Source organism: Ambystoma mexicanum, chromosome 4p (genome assembly GCF_040938575.1).
Source record: "Ambystoma mexicanum isolate Mex_15411 chromosome 4p, UKY_AmexF1_1, whole genome shotgun sequence".
In the NCBI taxonomy this organism is placed as follows: Eukaryota; Metazoa; Chordata; class Amphibia; order Caudata; family Ambystomatidae; genus Ambystoma; species Ambystoma mexicanum.
Window position 1 is genome coordinate 554531218 of NC_090927.1, and position 21665 is coordinate 554552882.

At 43.7% G+C, this 21665-nt stretch overlaps 1 protein-coding gene across 2 annotated transcripts in view; it reads right to left on the reverse strand.

Annotated features, from left to right (window-relative positions):
* CSMD1 (CUB and Sushi multiple domains 1) overlaps positions 1–21665 on the reverse strand; it is a 5442057-nt gene that overhangs the window by 782575 nt on the left and 4637817 nt on the right. For both annotated transcript variants that reach the window (XM_069606098.1, XM_069606099.1), the window contains exon 44: positions 20067–20212. In XM_069606098.1, the coding sequence (XP_069462199.1) occupies positions 20067–20212 (146 nt within the window). The remainder of the gene's footprint in view (positions 1–20066; positions 20213–21665) is intronic.

A 21665-nucleotide genomic window follows, 5' to 3' on the forward strand; every position in this document is an offset into this window, starting at 1 on the left:
GGCCGCCCTTATGTTGTTCTTCTAGAAAGTACCACCGTAGCCCTGGTATCTCTATTTCCAATGTTCGTAAATATTGAAGGTAGACCCCTATTTCCTGAGTTCTGGCTTATATTTCAGTGGATAACCTAAAGTCTATTTTCTGTCTAATCTTCTTCAGGGATAGCCTAGACTGACCTACACTATCCAGTGGTTAGTTGTCTAAAGAAAAGGAACGATGGTTTGTGCCTCTCAGACACTCTGCCCAATTTGTTCTTCATTCTATTACACCCATGCATTCCTACCTTTCCACTCTGATGCCCACCCTATCCACTTCTAAACCCTATGTCTTCCTGTGTCCCTCTAATGTCTCCCACTCGTTCTAAGTCTTGCCACCGAAGGCATGCCCCTGAATGCTCACACCAGAGAGAATACAGGCCACTAGGGAAGAATACCCCAAGTCGATCTTGTAAGGATAACAAGTTTTCATGTTGCACAAAAATTAGAGCAACACTAAAGAACTCTGCAACGTTCTGCCAACAAAGGATACAAACAGAGGCTTAAGAGGAGATGCATCATCCTCATGGTGCAATACTATACAATAAAAACCTGTGCAGCATGTTGGTGGGTGCCCATACAGGGTGCGCCTGCTCCATAAGGGATGCCATGTCATTAGTTCCAGCCCAGTCTGTGCATCTTCCATCACGTAGGTGCTGCTGAGATCATCTTCTCATCAACGAAGGTCAAAGAACAAATTAACTACACTCCTAACACAATGCTACTTCATCATTGTACTGTACACCTGGCAGGCTTTAACACTGGCACAAAGGAGATTCTGGGGCACTCTGACCTCCAAACACACATTTCACTCACTCCCCTTTGCACCATCCGGCTCTAAAGTCTCCACCCTCTGTTGGAACTATAATGTATTGCTCTCGGCACCTCGCAATACAAATCACATGATTGTAGCTCACAGATGTGCAATGTCTGTTCTCTTTGAGCATTCAAGACTTGTTACTTTAGGGGTGATGGTCGAATGTCACCTGGTGCCATGGAATTCAGGGATCCTAGGGCTTAGACAGTTATATAGGCTATAACTTGTGGCCACCTAGGGGTGGGCCAGGTCAGACTTTGGCCAGTGCAATATAACATGCACACCAGGTGCCAGTCTATGATCGCGGCCTTGTAGGGCACATTCATTTCAGGTAGAAAACCATCTTTGCAACACTGTTATAACAATCAATGAGCTTTGTGGTGGTTGGGGGTATGGGTTGTCCTCATGGGAGATTGGGTATGGGTGGTAGTTTCCCTCATCTCACAAATAGGGCCTAGTGCATGAAATGCCACAGTCGCTGCACAGGCCTTGTCTCCTAACTATGATTACTAATGTCTACCCAAAAATGCACTAGCATCTACATAAAATGGCAGTCTTGTTCGTGTCCTGCGCTATATTACGTGGGTTGATTATATTGGGCTGGGGTCCTAGCACCATCCTCCCTCACCCCTGGCCCCTCATAGTGCTTAAAATTCAACTTGCCTTACTATAAAGCACTTAGGGGGTGGGACAGGGTCGCCCCCTTCCCAACACACCACTCTTTGAATGTTTTACTTCCGCCCCAACTCTACTACTGCCTCCTCCCTTCCACTTCTCCCTCTTCAACACTAGCACCGACTACTCTTACTGTTCCACCCCACATTCCACTAAAAAAACTGTATTTCACTCAAACAAGCAGTTCATATTCACTCTCTACACTCACCCTCCAAAATACATTTGCCCCTCTTTTATGCACAATCATAACGCAATATTAAATGCCAGTAATAACCAATGCCTCAACTTCTCTAAAAATCGTCACCAAGCTCCACTCCACTGTCATTCCTCCCGTTGGCCCCTTGGTCTGAAACCTCCTCCTCTTCTGATCTCGCCTGAACAATCCACATTTTCCTGCTTCCTATTATTGATTTTAGCCCACTCCCTATCCTCTGGTTGTTCTACTGTCCCTGGCCAATCTGGCCCTTTCTTCCTTACATGGGATATATTGTACCCCATACCGGGCATTGCCCGTGTCCTGATCAAGTGGTGTCTCATGTTCCCTGGATGATATTGCTCTTGTCCTCTTGTCGGCAAGTCTTGCCGCTGTTTGTTGTTGTTTTTCAGAAGCTCTTGATATTGGTTTTGACTTTGCATCAGGTGGAGCTTTTCCAAGTGATGTTTGTTTTTTGTTTTTTGTGCAGCATGTTTCAGACACTCAGTGTCTTCAGCACAGTTGAGAAAATGTCCATGAAAGATGGATTGATTGTGCTCTCTTCTCGTGAACAAACCTAAGTAAACTGTAACCTTTTAATTCCCTTTAAAATGCTTTAATAAACACTTTTGAACTGTATACAGAAGTAATACATTTCAAAGAAATAACCAACTCATTGAACATTTTGCTTCAGACACTTTTCCAAATTTTGCCTCCTTCTAGTACATACTGTAGTGAATCAGGGTGAGCATCAGTAAACGAGGGTGTCTACGGAGTGAAATGTTTTGCATCCAAAAATAGACTACAATCCTGATCCAGACAAATGAGGAATCTGTGCAAAATTTGGTATTAGTGGGTTCAACAGTTTGGATTTGTATAGTCAGGCTAACATACACAATCACATCCAATTATTTATTTTTTTAATATAAGATTTTTGCCTCAAAACACAGACCACAATCTTGCCGCAGACAAAAAAGGAATCCATTCAAAATTTGGTAGACGTGGGTTCAACAGTGTGGATTTGTATAGCTGTACAAACATACACACATTCCGCCTTATATATACAGATACAACAGTAACTTTATACAGTGCCTTAAACAACACCATCTTTCTCCAAGTGGAAACACCACTACGGAACAGCAATGGTGGTTGTGCAGTGTCACAGTTCATATTAGGTTGTGGGGGCGGGCGTGGTGCCCCTAAGGTACGTCCAATCACACTTCTATAAATAAATTTTTAATGGATATTACACTTGTGAATATGAGCAGTAATCGGCAAGAGGTAACTTATGAATAGGAACAGAAGAATAAGGTGGGAAAGAATGCTTTATATGGTTCAAGGAAACGCAATGATGAATGAAATGCAGTACAGAAAATAACTTGCTATGGCTTCAACAAAAGACAATGTAATCACTTTTCCTTGACAATTCACTCCCCCCCTATGCAATGTAAGAAATGGAAGGGGAGCACACAGTCTTCAAGAATCCCAACAAAATGCAATACGAAATGCAGTTCCCCCCCCCCAGCAAGCCTAGAAGAAAACAGGTAGAGGTTTGAAACACAGGCCCAAAATGCTTTGAATGTGATGACAATGAAATGAGAAATGTGCTAAAAATGCTTTTAATTCCCTCAAGAGGTTCAGGGTGGGTGATATCTAGTTTATATTAGTTCAGGCTCACTTTAGCAATGCTCTATGTGTAACCAGCAGGTTAAAACAAATTTTAGCAAAGGAAAGCAAGAAGCTGCTGATTTTTACACGTGGCAGAAATTGTGCAAAATGTCAAATCGCGGCAAATTTACTCGCGCGCGTCGAGCGTAATTACGGAGGCACTATAAGGAGTAGGAAGTCGGTTCTAGGTTCGTTGGAAAGCCTAGAATCTTAGCTTTAAGATGATCTCGTTCCTAGCACAAACGGTTCCAGAGATACGGACGGTTTTGTGAAAGTAGTTTTTCGGATTTGAAATTTTAAAGCTCAGAATGACAGATGACAGTTCTCAGTTTTAAAGATGACAGAATGACACGATTCTAGGAGGCAGTTCTAATAGGCTAAAATAGTTTGGATTAGATTATTTTAAACTAAGAGATTGGTTTTGGCACAATGAGTATTCACACTATATTTTTTAAATAAACCGTCAAGGTCTGGTCAGGTTGGACGGGACTTCCAGCGGGTGGTTCTCAACAGCGGTCTGGTCTCTGGTTCTGCTCTCAGTACTGCACAGGTCTGGTCTCTCTGGATCTCTGGTCTCTCTGGATCTCTGGTCTCTGGAGGTTGATGGATTTGAAGTCTGGAGTCTCCCGGCAAAGCGTCCCGCAAGAAAGTGGAAAGTGCATCCCCTACCTGGGTTTCAGCGGCCCTTTTTATGAGTTTTGAAAATGGATGTGTGCCTGGCATAACTGAGCCTCTCTACTTGTCATTGGCCCAATTCTCCCCTCTCCCATGATTGGGGGAAAGAAATGGAGTGTCAGAGTGATGCTGTAGGTTTTATGGTCAGAGGAACCTCCCCTTGTCAAATTGCACACAAATCTATTTCTGACCGAGATACGTATTTATCTATGTACCTTTTTTCTCATATTATAGGTCCAGTTAACATATTTTCTGTAGCACCAAACCATCCGATCCCTGTCTTTGTACGATGTTGTGTCCACTGATGACAGAATTCTCCCCTTTTCATCCAGATAACAACCTCTAAACCTTTCCAGATTTTACACAAATGTGCACCAGGGATATGGGTTACAGATGATAAAGTGTCAGATTTTTAACATGCATACATTTGGAGTAACAACCTTTTTTCCGCTACTATCCCCAAGAACATCCCACAGGGTCCTAACACCTTTTAAAATGTGCACGGAAAAATCCCAAGAATAATGATATTATTTATATAATTTTGACCAGTCCGCACTATGAGTTATCTATCTTTTTAAAATTATGCCCTGGTCAAAATAACTGGTTTATCCACTTCCCCCAAGCTCAGCTGCTAGAAGAGGCAGTGCCCCTCCCAGTTTCTCCCAAGAGGAAGCCACTTTACGGCCCCCCAATATAACATTTGCCTGAGCCAAGGACAGTGCTTTTTCAACCTCCTGCAGGTGCCCCTCCCCTAATGTCATCAGAGAGGTGTCATCTTCTTTTGGTGGGGGCAGCAGGATGCAGCTAGGCCTGGGAAGAGTGGCTGAGCAGGTTTCTCCTGTTGGGGGTAGTTGTCAGGCAGAATTCAGCTAAATGTCACTTTAGTTCCCAGTTTAAATCAAACTTACAATTTTTACATATACATTAAATAATTACTTCCTTCAAGTCATTTCAGAATATAGTTTTACATTGTATCCACCTCTTAGCAAGTCCTTCCTTGGCCTGGTTTCGGTTCATTTGTTCAGTTTCACACAAAAGTCTGGTGGTTTTAAAACGCCGGCTTTCTGATAGTGGTGAGCACCGGTACTGCATCCATTTTTGACATTAAGAAAATGAATTCCCCACAGTTCTGGGTTGCTTTTGGCAATCCGCGTTGCCATTCCCAATGGTTTCAGGCTACTGTGTGTGTAGCCCAATGGTGGTTTTAGGCAGTGCCCTCCAGTGCTCACAACATAGGCAAAAATGGGTGGCAGCCTATTCTTCATGTTTTCCCTGTGCACTCCCTGTGGGGAGTTCTGGCCATCATGATGTTTTCCATGCCAGTATTGCACAGTTTTATGGTAGGGCTTGGATGCATGGGTAAAAACATCCCACAGCTAGGTGCTCAAGCTCATGCCTCTTTTGTTTCTCCTCCTACAGCATCTTCAGTATGAAGCTGGCTTGGGGAACCAAGGTCTACGTCCCTCTTCTTGTTAGATCTCTCTCTTAGCTGGAGTGTTCAGAAGGCTTTATATGGGGTGATAATGGTTATTTGTCTTCTGTGTGCTCTTCATATGTATCTGTTGTTTATCTAGAACTAAAAGGGAAAATGTGGCTAGCATTTGGAATTATAGGCATGGGGTGATGCAAACTGGTAATGTTCACAAACACACTAGCAGATGGGGAAGGGGCAGGCACTGGGGCCTTCCTAAATGCCACTCCCCCTTTGTGGTATAGGACTGGCTTTGTATTCCTCCCCGTTAGGCAATCAACTCCAGGCTTTAAGAAGTTCCTATCCCCTTTTGACAAGGTCAGGCTACTGACCTTGACACACACATGCACACTTTCCCCCACATCCTTTTCCTCTCCCTGTCCAGTAGCTGACTGTGGATATTCGGAAAGGAACACCACATGTACTGTTTGGCCCCAGCCTGATGTTCTACTTTGAAAGAATATGGCTGCAGGACCATAAACCATCACAGAATACAGGGATTTGTAACATTTTTCCTTGTCTTCCAAATTAATGGGGCATGATCTGTCACCAGTTTAAGCTGCTTGCTTTTGAGATAGTACCACAGGCTGAGCATGGCTCATTTGATGGCTAAGGATTTTAATTCAACTTTGGGATAGTGCTTTTGACTGGGAAATAATTTATGTCTGATTTAAATAATGGGGTTCTCAAGCTCCTCCTGTATTTATGATAATTCTGCTCAAATGCCAAAAGTGAAAATGTCTGTCTGAAGAACAAACTGCTAGAAAAAATGTGGCATGGCTAATAATGGACTTTTGCAAAAAGCTTTTCTGCGCTGATTGAAGGTGGATTTAGAGCAGTGTCCCACAGGACAATATTTTGGTGGCTCTTCCCCAGTCTATTGATTAAGGTTCCAGCTGTCTCTGAAAAGTTGGATATGAACCATCAGTAGTATCTGACCGAACCAAGGAAATCTCTTATGTACTTTTTTTGTGATCAAGCTGGGAGATTTCTGGGTTCTTCTGCTTTGACCACTGGAGGTAAAACCTGTTGTTTGCAAAATTGGAACCCTAGGTATTTTACACTGGACTGGGCCAGGTGACACTTTTCTGGGTTGGCATTTAGGCAGGCTTTGAAAAGCTGGTCACAGACAGCTATCAGATGGTTGAGATGTTCTTTCCAGTTGGAGCTGTGGATGACAATGTCATTGGGGTAGTGCTAGGTGGGGTAGCTGCAAAGAGCCAGAACGTGGTCCAACACGCTTTGAAATCTTGCTGTAGAGCCATGGAGATGAAAGGGCAAGACAGAGAACTTAAAAAGACCCCTCTGTGGTAGAAAATGTGGTCTCAGGATTTGCTTCTTCGTCCAAGGTTACTTGTCAGTAACTCTTTGTCAGATGATTTTTTGGGGAATTTATCGTGCCTTGTTTAAGGTCTCCATCTACTAATTTAACCTTGGCATCATATAAGTATCAAACCTTTAGATGTCATTGACCCACGTGAAATTGCTATGAAATTGCCATGTGTTGACAGGCTTTGGGATGGGAACAACTAGTGTGTACCACTTGCTGTATGATTTGTTAATGACCCCCATGTAAAGCATATTTTTTAGCTCTTCATGGATGATTTGCTTTCTGGCTTCTGGTAGCTCAAATGGATTAAGCCATACAACTCTTCCAGATGTATTTTGGATCATGTGGACTACTCCCTTCCCTCACCCATGCTTTGGGGAGAACACATCAGCATAGCTGTCAATCAGTTGGGCCAATGTTTATATGTGTTTTGTCGTGTACAGCCCCACCACATGGTTATCCCATGGGCCTCAATTGACAACAGTGTTTCCCTTTGGTTTTTGGCATATAACAGTAGTAGCTGAGGGATATGCTTTTCTTTCCAGATTTTCTGTTTATCAATTTGGTACAGCTGGAACAGTTTCTGTCAGTCAGCCTGTTAGACTATTTGGTTTTGTGGTGGACATCTTCTGTAATTACATAGGGGCCATGCCACATTGCTAGTAGTTTCGCCTTGTTGGTAGGGAGCAAGACCATTAAATGTCCTCAAACGTAAATGGTGCATAGTCTGGCTTCATTGTTGTACAACTTTTCCTGCTTAGTTGTGAGTCTTGCAGCTGGATTCTAACCAGTTGGCAAACCGTCTCCATTAAATTGTGTGTGTTTCTTACCATAGGATGATTGCCAGCCGGTTGTCTCCTTTTTCCATTCCATTCATCCGGCATGATATCCATTACATCAGAGGGGTTTCTGTCATGGACCTACTCAAATGCTGAGAACCCTGTGGGTGGTTGTGGCATTTCTCCAGACTGCAAACAGAACCTACATCCTAATTCCAGTACTCTATGACAACTCGATTCCTAGGAATGCATTTCAGGGTTTGATTAAACTTACTTAGTCTGTCAGTCTTGCTAAGCCCTCAGTCTGGGGTTGGAAAGGAGGTTCAGAGGGTCTTGATGTTCATTAGCTTCTTAATTTCGCTCATTAGGGCCCATATGTCACTGCTTTATGATGAATTTGGCTGGGAAACCCACTTGAGTAAAGAAAGGTATGAGAACCTTCAGGATGCCTTTTGTGGTGTTGCTTCTCAAAGAGTAATTTTCAGGATATCCGGTTGCATAGTCGGTGATCAACAGGATATATATTTCCCCCAGTTTGGAATGTTCCAAGGAGCTGACCATGTCCAAACCAATCCTTAAGAAGGACCACTATAATTGGCAAATGCCGTAGAGGTGCTCGAGGTACATCATCTTGAGAGGTAATTTGGCAGATTGGATGGTTCTATGTCATTATTTCGATTTGTATAGGTCGCCTAACCAAAAGACCGATTTTTTTTGGCCGGTTTTTGGCAGTCTACAAAAATAAAACAATGTCATTTTTTTGCCCTCCACCACTTCTTCCTGGATTTACTCCAAATCGGGGGTTTTACCCCCTGAACTACCCACCCTCAGGCCCTCACCCCCGCTTCCAGATCCAGGCATGCCTGTCAGCCCCTGCACACACTCATGTGCATCACTAGGGCTGACATTTCGATTTAGAAAGACCGCTCTGTGTGGTCTTTATGAATAGTTTATTTTTCTGCTTTTTTTAAAAAAAAGGTCTCTTGACCTAATACTGATTGGACAGCAGGCACACAATTGTTTGATCTCTGCTTAGGCCCACGGCCAGGAGAACTTGCTAAATAATGCCTTCTGTATTTCCTCCAGCCAAAAATGCTCTGCAGGTTAGATTGCGCCAATACTAACACAGCTTTCAAGAAAAGCGTTGGCACCAATAGGTGGTCCTTCTAACCTTGTATTAACATTGACTCAATCGGGTCTATGCTTGATGATAAACTGTGTTTCTCTAAACGTTAAGCATTCAGCTTCTGATACCAGTTCTCCGGACTTGCTCCAGAAGCTGATCCATTCTCAGGGCTTCAGTGAGATTAGAGTGCACCTCTGTCATTTCACCAAACACTGTTCCGTCTCTTTCAGTGTGTTCCAGGTTCTCCACCTCCTTGATCTCTGGCAACAGGATCTTGGAGTTGAGCTATGGGTTGATATAATATTAATGGTGTTACAAAGGATCAATGTAATTACCTTCACTTCTCCCCAGTAATCTCAGCCAATAGCTTCTATTCTAACCTCAATGGAATACTTGTAGGCAAACGCAGGCTTTGGGGCACCTCTTTCATAGGCTCCCTCCAGTATCTCCATTTGTACCCCAGTCTGAACTATAACTTGGCATCTTGGAGGATGATTACTTTGTTGTCCCTAAATACAGCAAGCCATGCTTCTCTAGGTCTTACTCTCATGAGGTCTCAGGCCATATTTGTCAGCCTCACTACTCTTAACATGTTGGATGTCAGTGGATGACCACTGTATGGTGGTATGTGTAATCTCACCATGACAAAAAACCTCACAAATTGTCCAAGAAATACTCTGAGTCTCAGAGATGGTTCAAGAATGTACATCTGTTTTTTCAGGGCCCTAAAGTCATCCCTCTCTATTATCTATAAAGCAATAATACACAGTTACCAAGGTACTCCTTTTCTAGCACATACCAAAGATTGATCCAAGCTGTCTAAGTTCTGACTTATAATACTGTGGATAACCAAAAGGCCAACAGGCTTTTCTGTCTCCATCAGGGTCTTCATAGACTGACTCTACACTTTCCAGTTGCTAGTTTTCTATAGAAAATGGATGATGGTATGTGCCTCTCAGACACTCTGCCTGACTCACTCTCTGATATGTCCTTCTTGCTAGTCTCCTTCTGCCAACTCCACCTGCCTCCACTTCTATTCTGTTGGGAGGCAGATGAATGCATCATCCATAGTTTCTGCCCATCCCCCACACCAATACCGCTAAGGGGATAAATGTTACTGAGATAGATGGTCTGCCCTTATCCCCCACTTGTGTGGCACGGTTTAGAAACAATGTGAGCTGAAGATGATAAAAACCTTCAAACTAACATTGTAACAGTAAAAGAGCATGCATTGAGCATGAAGCAAACATGCACTCCTCATGAATAACAAGTCCAATAGGTAATATATGCATTTAGACATGAAAAAACTAAGATGGCATCCACAGTCTTCACGAACACTAACAGGACCAATGTATAAAGTGAATGGAACATGATTTAAACACAAATATAGCTCGTTAAACAAAGAAGCAAGAGTGTAATTGGGTGGCCATCTTCTTAAAAATGGAAGCCACAGCATGTATTTCAAAAGGCACAGGCCGTAACACATCTAGAAAACTCAAATTGCTGAATCCACAGAAAAACATACCCGTGCAGAGCTCAGACAGTGACTGGCAACTAGTGTCAATGTTAGAGTGAACCAAGGGAGGATCTGACAAGGGATCGAAGGCACGAGAAAGCAATTCCAAAAACATAAGCAATCTACTCTGAGATTAATTAAGGTTTTATAAGAGCACAGCCAGCCTGTGTTAGCCAGGTGCTGCATACCAGTAAACCAACATATTCCATGCAGAATAACTCAAGAGTGTCTCTGGTGGCAACAGAAAACACAATACACACATTAATATTAGCTATAACCGCAATAAATAGTAGATCTATTCCGAACATTGTCCCATCACACATGCACCATAATTGGAGAACAGTGGGCATTCATTAGAATCAAACACAGATAAGGCACCTGCAATACTCTCTAAAATGACACATAGGCACGGAATGCCACGCAAGGCCAAGTACAATGTGATTGCCTGGTCTCCTAACCTGAGATTGAGGGATGGTAACATTCAATTGAAGGAAGAATATTGCATGGGCCTCTCTCCTCCTACGCCACATCTGGCTCATATTGTGATGATCTGTCAAGTGTCCAATGTTGGTTAGTAAGGGGCCAACCTGACAAAATCACTGCCCATGAAATAATACGCCAACCAAATAACTGTCATAGAGATGATGTATTTTAACCTTTATTAATAAAGAGGTCATTCCAGGCTGACCGATCAGTTACTTGTAAACCGATGAAATGTTTAACACCTATAGAATCCATATGTAGCCAAACCCAATTACCTATCCCCATTCCCCATAATTTGTATGAACTGAAATCATGCGGTGATGTCATTTATGATGTGTTTTTTATACTTAAGCAATTGTTTTTGAAATATTGAGAGCAACGGGATTTCACTAATTGTATGATGAACCAGTTTTGTCTTGATGTGAATATATCTGGGTTTTACCATGCACATTGTCTACTCCATCATTGAGTCTAGTTTTGGCTGATTACGATTCTTCTGGGTGTATTTGGAATTTTGAGACCACCTTAACAATTCACTACATCTTCCTCTGTCCCACTGATGTCTATAATTCCTTCTACGCCTTGCCTTCACCTGTTGGTGCAACAAAACAACTTCTTCCTCCACTCTAATTTTCCATCCTCTGGACTACTTCTCCCTCCCGCACACTACTCCACTGATCCCTCTCCACAATATTGTTCCCTCCCTCATCCTACTGCTATCTTATTGATACTACTACTTCCTCCTCCACACTACTACTGCTAGTTCCATCTTCTAATCAAACACTCACAGAATACCTTCACATTAATTCCCTATATCTCCTCTCCAAAATAAAAGTGCCACTTGTTCACACGCTCAAAAGTACCAATTGCACTAACTAACAAATGCCTCACCTGCTCCACAACATGCCTTCACACTGCACCCCACCATCTTTCCTACTGCTGTCCTCTTGTACTGCCACCATCTCCTCCTCCTCTGACCACACAAAAACACCCCATAACCTTCTGCTTTATGGGATTGTTTTTAACCCCCTCACTACTGTTGAGAGACAGATGTATATGTGATCCATAGCTTCTGCCAGTCCCCCAGCACCATGCCACACAAGTGAGAAAGGTTACTCACTAAGCAACCGTGCCATCCTTAAATACAGGCATGGAAATGTTGGATATTGAAACAACCTAAGATGAAGATGGCAAAAGTAGTCAAACTAACATTGTAACAACACATGTGCATGCATTTAGACACAAAACAAATGTGCACACAACATGAATAACAGGTAAAATAGGTAATATATGCATTTATAGATGAACAATACTAACATAGCGTCCACTAGACATGAAGAATATACCCCATGTATACTCTAAATACAATATGAAAGCCATGCAAATACTGCTCACTACCATAAAAAATAAGTATAATTGGGCAGCCATATTCTCCAAAATTGAAGCAACAGCAAACTTGTAAGGCCCCAATACTTCTAGAGATTTCAAAATGCTAAATCCACAGAAATACAGAGCACTGACAGTAGCTAATAACCAGAGCAAAGGTTAAAGTGAAATAAGGGAGGATAGGAGTGGCAGACTAAAGGTACGAGATAGCAATTCCCAGGACACAAGCAGTATACTCGTAGATTAATTAGGAGAACAACCAGTCTTTGTTAGCCAGGTGCAGTGAAATAGCAAGCCAAAAGACTCCATGCAGAATAACTCAAAATTGTCTCCACTGGCAACAGAAAACACAACACTTACATTAATATTACCTGAATTCTCAATAAATACAGGATGAATCAATTTCAAACACAGTGCCATCACACATGACCCACAATTGGAAACTATTATCTATTTATAAGATACAAACACAGATAGGACACCTGCTGTACAAGGCCAAGTGCAAACAGATCAAGCTAGCTGGCTCATGGCCTAGTAATAAGGGATGGTAATGTTTTTAATTGGAAGAAAAGCAATCCGTGGACCTCTCTCCCCCTTCTCTCCATCTGGCTCATGTTTTGATGACCTGTCAACTGTCCAAGGTTGGGAGGCAGAAAGCCAACCTATACAAGCCCATGGTGTTATGCCTCAGATGAAGTGAGGTGCCAATCAATTACCTGTTGTAGAGATAATGTACTTTTACTTGTATCAATTTAGAAGTGGTTCCAGGTGGAGCTATCAGATAGGGGTAACTGAACAGAATGTTTAACACCTGTTGAGTGTATATGTAGCCACTGCCACTAACCAATTAACACTGCCCTCTGGTGTCCCTGGGCAATCTGTCTCTGTCTGCCCTGACCAGGAGCTGTTTCACACAGCAGCATCTTCATATAGTGCCTTAAGCCCCAACCCATGTTCCTTCTCGGGCCACCGTGCAACAAGAATTGGGGCTGTACAGTATCCCAGTGTCATGACCCTCAGCCCTGACCCCCACTGCCAGGCCCATTGGCCAGGTGGAGTCAGGACTCGGATCGCAAATAAGGCCGGGCAGTCACCTTTCAGGCCCTCTTGGGGCCAGGCTCATACCCACTGAAATACATCTGCTCAACGAATTACTTTATTCAGGCTTTCAGCCAACATGGAGGCATCCACATAGCTTGATTCCCAAGAACCAAGGTATGCGGTATAGTGTTTTGGGTGTGGTGGCTTAGGGACTACTTTACCTGGACTACTTTGCAGAGGCTATTTAAACAACACACTTTGCGTTACTTTGCTACTAGCAAGGTGACGCTCACCGTGTCCAGCTTTCTCACGAGCCTGACAAAATCCGGACCTGCAGAAAGTCAAAATACATCATTAGCAGCAGAATCCTACCCGCACTCTCCATCCTTCACTGCTCGCAGCTCCTGGGAAGCTTCGTTGGAATGGCTTGCCGTCCGGTTCGAAGGACCTGAGAAAGGAAGAAAGACATCATTAAAGGAGGTAGTAGAGACATTACAACCACAAATTGCTTAAAGACTTAACTGGCTGGTTGCTTTTCGACCGGCATAGCTCCGGAACTCCATCCGCGCTGGGAACACACCACGACCTACGAAAAAGAGAAAACACAGGTCAGCAAAGACAAGATGTCGGAGTGCTGCGCAAAGCGCCTACTTACCGCATCATAGCGCTTATTGTGTGCCATCATTTAACGGCGAGGCCTACCCAGTTCGTCAAGCGGACGCTCCGTGCACCTAAGGGAGATAAATAGGGACATTATAGAACAGAGAAAAGGAATGCAAGAATAACAACACCATAAACCGCAATAAGACTTACCTGAAAGACATTACTTGGGCCGCTGTCAGTGAAGTAACTGGACCGCACACACCCATGAAAGACAACGCGCCCCTGCCCAGAAAGCAGGACGGAGAGCCCACCAACTTTGACAACAAGGCAGAATTTCCACCAAGAAATACACCAGGGAATCACTGAGAAGGGCACCAGCGACCAACTGGCTGGGTGGCGTCTCTGTGGATACCAGGTGAGCGTAACAGAACGCAAAGCTTCCCATAAATAATCCACCTGGGCGCCATGGAGACATCGGAAATCGACCAATTGCCCAATTGTTGGGGGACATTCGTGCCGAGGTTCATTCTGCCCGACAAGAGACTAATGCACTCCGAAGAGACCTGATAATGACCAAGGATCGCACCGAGGAGATCGGTAGACAGGTCTTGCAATCACAGGCAGGACAGACTGCTCTGCCTGGAGGGAATCCACCGATGCAAAATCCCACCTCCACATCTTTTACTCCAACTCCAGTACAAATCATGTTACCTGGAACAGTTCCCCTGGCACCACCAGAAAGGTTTTCAGGCGACCCCTGAAAGTATGCAGCATTCATAAATCAGTGTCGCCTTCATTTCCTTTTTTTCGCCCTGGAGCATTTCCAAATGACCAAGCTCGGGTAGCTTTCGTCCTATTATACTTGAGTGGAAGCGCAGCGGATTGGTCGGTACCGTTGGTGAGCCATGATGATTCATAGTTACACGACTATGGGGGGTTCCAGAGAGAGATGGAAAAACGTTTTGCTCGCCATACTCAGGAACAAGCAGTTGATAACAAACTATTATCCCTCCGGCAGAGGAATCAGGACTTGTTAACATACATTGCTACCTTCAATAGACTGGTTGCTGAAGTCAGGTGGCCAGAAAACAAAAGAACCATGTTATTCCATCGAGGCTAGCGAGGTGAATTAAAGGACGTTTTAGAGCAGATAGTTGATCCCCCCAGAGACTGTACCGAACTCATAAATCTGGTCATGCAACTAGACCACCAGTTACAGGACCGAAAAGCAGACCGGTCCAAAGCAGACTCGTGAGCAGTTTGTACCGAGGAAGCGGAAAGAGCCTTTCAGGAACTGAAACAAAGATTCACCTCTGCCCCAATCCTGCAGCATCCTTGTCCAGACCTCCCTGATGTTTCCAGTATGGCAATGGGAGCGGTCCTTTCACAGAGGGACCCAGAAACTGGCCAGCTGCATCCTGTGGCTTTCGGGTCAAAAAAGTTCTCACCCCCGGAAATTAATTATGCCATCACGGATAAAGAACTCCGGGCCATCAAGTCGGCTTTCAAGGCGTGGCAACACTATCTTCTGGGGGCTATACACACCATTACAGTCATCACAGAACACCGGAACCTGCAATATCTCAAGACAGCCAAGGCCCAATCCTCACACCAGTTACGGTGGGCCCTTTTCTTCGACGAATATGTAATCACATTTCGACCAGGGGTCAAGACTGGAAAAGCTGATGCCTTATGTCGAATGGGCATCGATGAAACAGTATATACAACCCCAGACCCGGTACCCATCATACCAGAAGACAAACTCTTGGGTATTATGACAACCTTAACACAAGCAGAATTACAAAACAAAATTCGCCAGGCAATGAATCCAGATGCTTTCCTCGCATGGCAAACTCAAGGAGAACAATATTGCATCAAGGATCAGTTACCCTTTTTTAGAGACCGGCTATATGTACCCAAGAAGGAGTTACAACAGCATATAATTTCAGATTATCATGACTCTCTGATCGTAGGACATCCTGGGATCGCCAAAAACTTAGCTAAGGTGAAAAAGAACTTTTGGTGGCCTACCTGGCGTAATGACATTGTCCAGTATGTTCAGTCTTGCGGTGTCTGTGCACAAAATAAATCACAGAAACAAAAACCATCGGGTCTCCTACAACCATTGGACATCCCTCCCATTCCATGGCCCACTCTCTCCCTTGACTTCATCACTGATCTGCCCCCCAGTCAAGGCTTTAACACCATTCTTGTGGTTGTGGATTTGTCCTCTAAGACGGCACATTTTATTCCTCTCAAAGGCCTCCCAGACAAATCCACTTAGCAAAAGTGTTTCTGGAAAAAATTGTTAAGCTACATGGTTTCCCATCAGTTCTGGTCTCTGATCGAGGCAGCCAGTTTGTATCCAATTTTTTGAGAAAATGTTACGCAATGGAGCAGATTGACGTCCGGCTATCTACCAGTCACCACCCCCAAACGGATGGCCAAAATGAGAGGACCAACCAGACCCTTGAGCAGTATTTACGGTGCATCCTGCATCATGTATTAAGAGATTGGAAGGACTTACTTTGGATAGCTAAGTACACATACAACAATTCTGTACATTCTAGCATGGGACAAACACCTTTTCACACCCTCTATGGCACACATCCACGTACCTCAGAACTCGACCTTCCTGCCAGCTTGGAAATGCCTGTAGTAAAGACTCTTCACACAACCAACATTGTTAAGCTACATGGTTTCCCATCAGTTCTGGTCTCTGATCGAGGCAGCCAGTTTGTATCCAATTTCTGGAGAAAATGTTGCGCAATGGCGCAGATTGACGTCCGGCTATCTACCAGTCACCACCCCCAAACGGACGGCCAAACGAGAGGACCAACCAGACCCTCGAGCAGTATGTACGGTGCATGCCACAGCATGAATTTAGAGATTGAAGGACTTACTTTGGATATCCGAGTTAGAACAATTCTGTACATTCTAGCACGGACAAACACCTTTTTACACCCTGTGTGGCAGACATCCACATACCTCAGAACTCGACCTTCCTGCGAGCTTGGAAATGCCTGTAGTAAAGACTCTTCACACAACCATCACTCAGGCTTTCAAAAAGGCAAAAGAACATCTCATTCATGCTAAGGAAAAACAAAAGCACTTTGCTGACCAACATCGGAAAAAGGCCTCAGACTATCAAGTAGGGCACAGTGTTTGGTTAGCCGCCAAATTTGTACCCATCAAAGGAACCCGGACCTTCCATCCCCAATTCTTAGGACCCTATACCATCCAGGCAATTATCAACCCGGCAGCTGTCAAATTGGACTTACCACCTAATCTACAAATCCATCCGGTATTCCATGTATCCCTCTTAAAACCAATGCAACACGGTACACGAATCAAGACACCACCAAAACCCATACTTATTGATGGAGAACCAGAGTTCAAAGTCAAAGGCATCCTGGACATTAAATACTCTAGAGCCAAGTTATATTATCTCGTCGACTGGAAGGAATTCGGACCCCAAGATAGATCCTGGGAGCCCAGTGAGAACATCCATGCGCCACGTCTGGTCAGGAAGTTTCATCAGAACTTCCCAACTAAGCCTGGACCAGACAGGAGAAACACTGTGGGAGGGGCCTTGGGGGAGTGCTGTCACAACCCTCAGCCCTGACCCCCACTGGCAGGCCCATTGGCCAGGTGGAGTCAGGACTCGGATCGCAAATAAGGCTGGCATCCAACTTTCAGGCCCTCTTGGGGACAGTCCTGGCACCAGGCTCATACCCACTGAAAGACATTTGCTCAAGGAACTACTTTATTAAGGCTTTCAGACAACATGGAGGCATCCACATAGCTTGATTCCCAAGAACCAAGGTATGCGGTATAGTGTTTTGGGTGTGGTGGCCTAGGGACTACTTTAATTGGACTACTTTGCAGAGGCTATTTAAACCACACCCGAACAAGACAACACAACTAGCAACATGACGCTCACCGTGTCCAGCTTTCTCACGAGCCTGACAAAATCCGGACCTGCAGAAAGACAAAGAACATCGTTAGCAGCAGAATCCTACCTGCACTCGCCATCCTTCACTGCTCGCAGCTCCTGGGCAGCTTCGTTGGAACAGCTCGCCGCCTGGATCGAAGGACCTGAGAAAGGAAGAAAGACATCATTAAAGGAGGTAGCAGAGACATTACAACCACAAATTGCTTAATGACTTACCTGGCTGGTTGCTTTTCGACCAGCATAGCTCCGGAACTCCATCCGCGCCGGGAGCACACCACGACCTACGAAAAATAGAAAACACAGGTCAGTGAAGACAAAGGAATCATAGCGCTTATTGTGCACCATCATTTACCGGCGAGGACCAGCCTACCCAGTTCGCCAAGCGGACGCTCCATGCACCTAAGGGAGAAAAAAAGAGACATTATCGAATAGAGAAAAGGCATGCAAGAATAACAACACCATAAACCGCAATAAGACCTACCTGAAAGACATTACTTGGGCCACTGTCAGTGAAGTAACTGGACCACATACGCCCACGAAAGACAACTCGCCCCTGCCCAGAAAGCAGGATGGAGAGCCCACCAACTTCGACAACAAGGCAGAATTTCCACCGAGAAACACACCAAGGAATCACTGCGAAGGGCACCAGCGACCAACTGGCTGGGTGGCGTCCCCGTGGATACCAGGTGAGCATAACACCAAGTTCATATTATGGGGGTCTTGGCTGACCAACAATATGTTAAGTCCAGTCTTTGGTTGGAGGGTATTATTGCAAATCTCTGGTGGTCTAGGTGAGCCACCCTGGTCTAACCATCAGACAGGCTGGGGCTAACTTGTGTTGCATCGCTACAACAACTGCTATGTAGGAGTTCCAGCTCCTGGCATTAGTTGTTTCCCAGCCTATAGCTCACGTGGGGAGGTCAGGACTCTATCGCTCCTCAGGGTATCAACCTCTCTGCTAAAGAGGTCAGAAGACTTTGTGTTGGGTGCTAATGTTTCTTTGATTTGTAGCTGCTCTTCTCATGGGTTCAGTATTTCTCTAGAAATAAAAGAGAAACCTTGGACAGTATGTGGAGTCATAGGCGTAGGGTGATGCAAATTGGTTCTGCTCGTAAACAAACTGGCACATAGGTTGAAGACAGGATTTGGGCCAGCCAAAAGGCCACCACCTCCCTCTCAGTAGGACTAGCTTTGTATTCCTCCCTGATACCCCAAGCTGAGAGGGGTTTCCATCCCCTCTTGACCAGTTCACAGTAGTGACCTTGGCACAACAAACATTTATTTAGTGTCGTATTTATATTCCAAATGTAATCTATATATCCTTTATTTCTAAATAAATATTGAGCAACTTAATATCAAATGTTAAGTTCTGGGCCACTAGATGGTGCCATACGTGCTCTCTACAAACCAAAACTATTGGCATGAGAAGTGATAATTGGAGGGATATGGGATGTGACAAGGGCCACACAGCCTGTGGGTATTGTTTGGCTTTCTAGACCACCAGTCTCCATGCTAGTCCTTATCCTATGGCCCTTCCAAACCTCTATCTGTGACTTGCTGCCCAAAATATCTCATCCTCCCCCCACTTGTGATCTCTCCAAGTTAGCTTCATGCTTTTTAGGGGATACAAATACTAATACAAGCAATCTTCTGCAATATAATAACATTTTGCAGCATTAACCCATCACCTGCCATCAGGCACTGGATCTATAAGCAATATGTGTCTTCCTAGCATCATTTCTTTGCACTGCATTACCATCAAAACACACATTAGCAAAGCCAACAGTTTTCATTCTTGCAGTAGACATAGATAGACATTTGCCAGAAAATGCCATGATATGCCTTTGTGCTAACGCCACTTGACAGCTGTTGCCAAGTCTTGTTCTATAGAGCTTCATGGCTGATTCTGCTACTTCTAAATGCTTCAATAATAGCGGTTATCATCACCCAATTCAATCATACTCAATTTACGAACTTCAAAAGTATGAAATGCAGAATCATAGAAGCAGGGTCGTGAACTTGCAAGGTGCAGGTTTACCACATCACATTGAATGATGCTAAACGCATCAGCTATGCACCTGTGGACGTAAGGAAGAGCTAATTGTTTCCCATGAGTCTCACAATGCAATGTTACTTTTCCATACAATCGTTTAAGTCTGTTCTACCCTCACAATGAATCCGGTGCTAAAACCAAAATTGAGAGTGAAAGATATGTTTATTAAGCTCGAACAAAGTTATCTAATACTTTATCAGGTGAGGTTTCCAGCAATCAGTGGAAAGGTGGTAAAATGTATTAACTTGTGTATTTAACTTACCATGAAAATTGAGAACAAAAAGACCTCCAGTTGAAAAATCACTATGAAATTTCAAAAGAACTTGATTGGTAGAGCTGTAGGCAGTCTCCAGGGCTGTGTTTCCACTGAAGATCCCCAGTTGAGGTGCATTTTGATCTGGACCATCCCTGGACGAAGCATAAGAACCAGAGTGAGAAACATCCTAAATAAGGCTTAAGATTGTCCAATAAGCTCTTAATCACATACAGAAATATTTTCACAATGTTCTCAATAATAAAAAATTATCTAAAATACATTGTATAACATGACATTATACTATATGGATATCACCAAGCATACTTAAATGTTCATGTAATGCATCTGAATGTGTACATTAAATGCAAGTGTATTGCAAAACAAAGATGTATCTATATAGAAATATTTATATTAGACGGCCTGCAGTAGCGGCCGCGTAGTTATGGTTAAGGTGCTCAACCAATAGGAAGAGCACTTTTTGGGCAGCTTACAATTTTGGCGCTGTTTCACAAATCCTAACCAAACTTTGCAAACAAAATATATGCCACATCTGACTGATTATCCAAAGTTTTTTGAGGTTTCATTAAGGGGTACCAAAGTTATAGGGTGGTCCCAAAACTTTTGAAATCCTCATAGACATAATGGAATAATAATTTTGCTCACGCCTACCGGCCAAACCCCTGGATGATTTCCACCAAACTTGTGCGAGGAGCAGCAGCTTGGTCGGAAAGCTTTTTGCAAATTTGGTGTAAATCCATCCATTATTATTATTTTTATTAATGTCCAAAAAGTAAGTCATACAAAATTAGTGATATCTGTGTCCGGTCCCCCAACTCATTTCCTGATTCAGTGTCTGCGGACACCTCTGGACCAATCAGAGAGGCGCATAACATTCAGGGACATCAAACGCACATGCTGATTGGTCATTTAAAATCGTGAGCTCTGTCAAAATATTTGAAATGGATGACATGTTGGATTCAGGGACTGCGCTCGTAGTCTGCGAACATCACTGTAAAAGCATATAAAAAAAGACATTACACTTGTCAAACTAATTAAACCATCTTTGTGGAGGTCAAGGGGGATGATAATGGAATCGGATATGGACATAAAAAGCCAGAACTGTTGTGTTCTTTCTTCTACCAAGTCTGCGAACATCTCAGAGGTTCGGTAACATTGCTGGGGTGTTTGCAAACTTGACAAAAGTTTGAAGACACCCATATATATCTGCTTTATATAGTCATTGAAAAGCTGTTTTTTGATGGCTTATAACTTTGGTACTGCTCAATGAAGCTGCACGCAGTTTTGCAATATCATTTTGAATTTGACCCAAATCATTCTGCAAAGTTTAGTGCTGTTTATAGGGTGGTCTGAAAACATTTGAAAGTCTTATAAATTCAGTCCATTTCATGAATCACACAAGCTTGTAAAAGGATAATAGACCCAACCTTGAATGTTTGTGCAAAGTTTGAATGGATTTTGTCAAGTGGGGTTTAATTACTATTTTCTGTGCTTACAGTTTGACAATTTTCAAAAAATACAACTGACTGATTTGCAGGAAACTCATGCAGGGTGCCTTGGCATGGACCTGAGAGCATGGTTTCACAA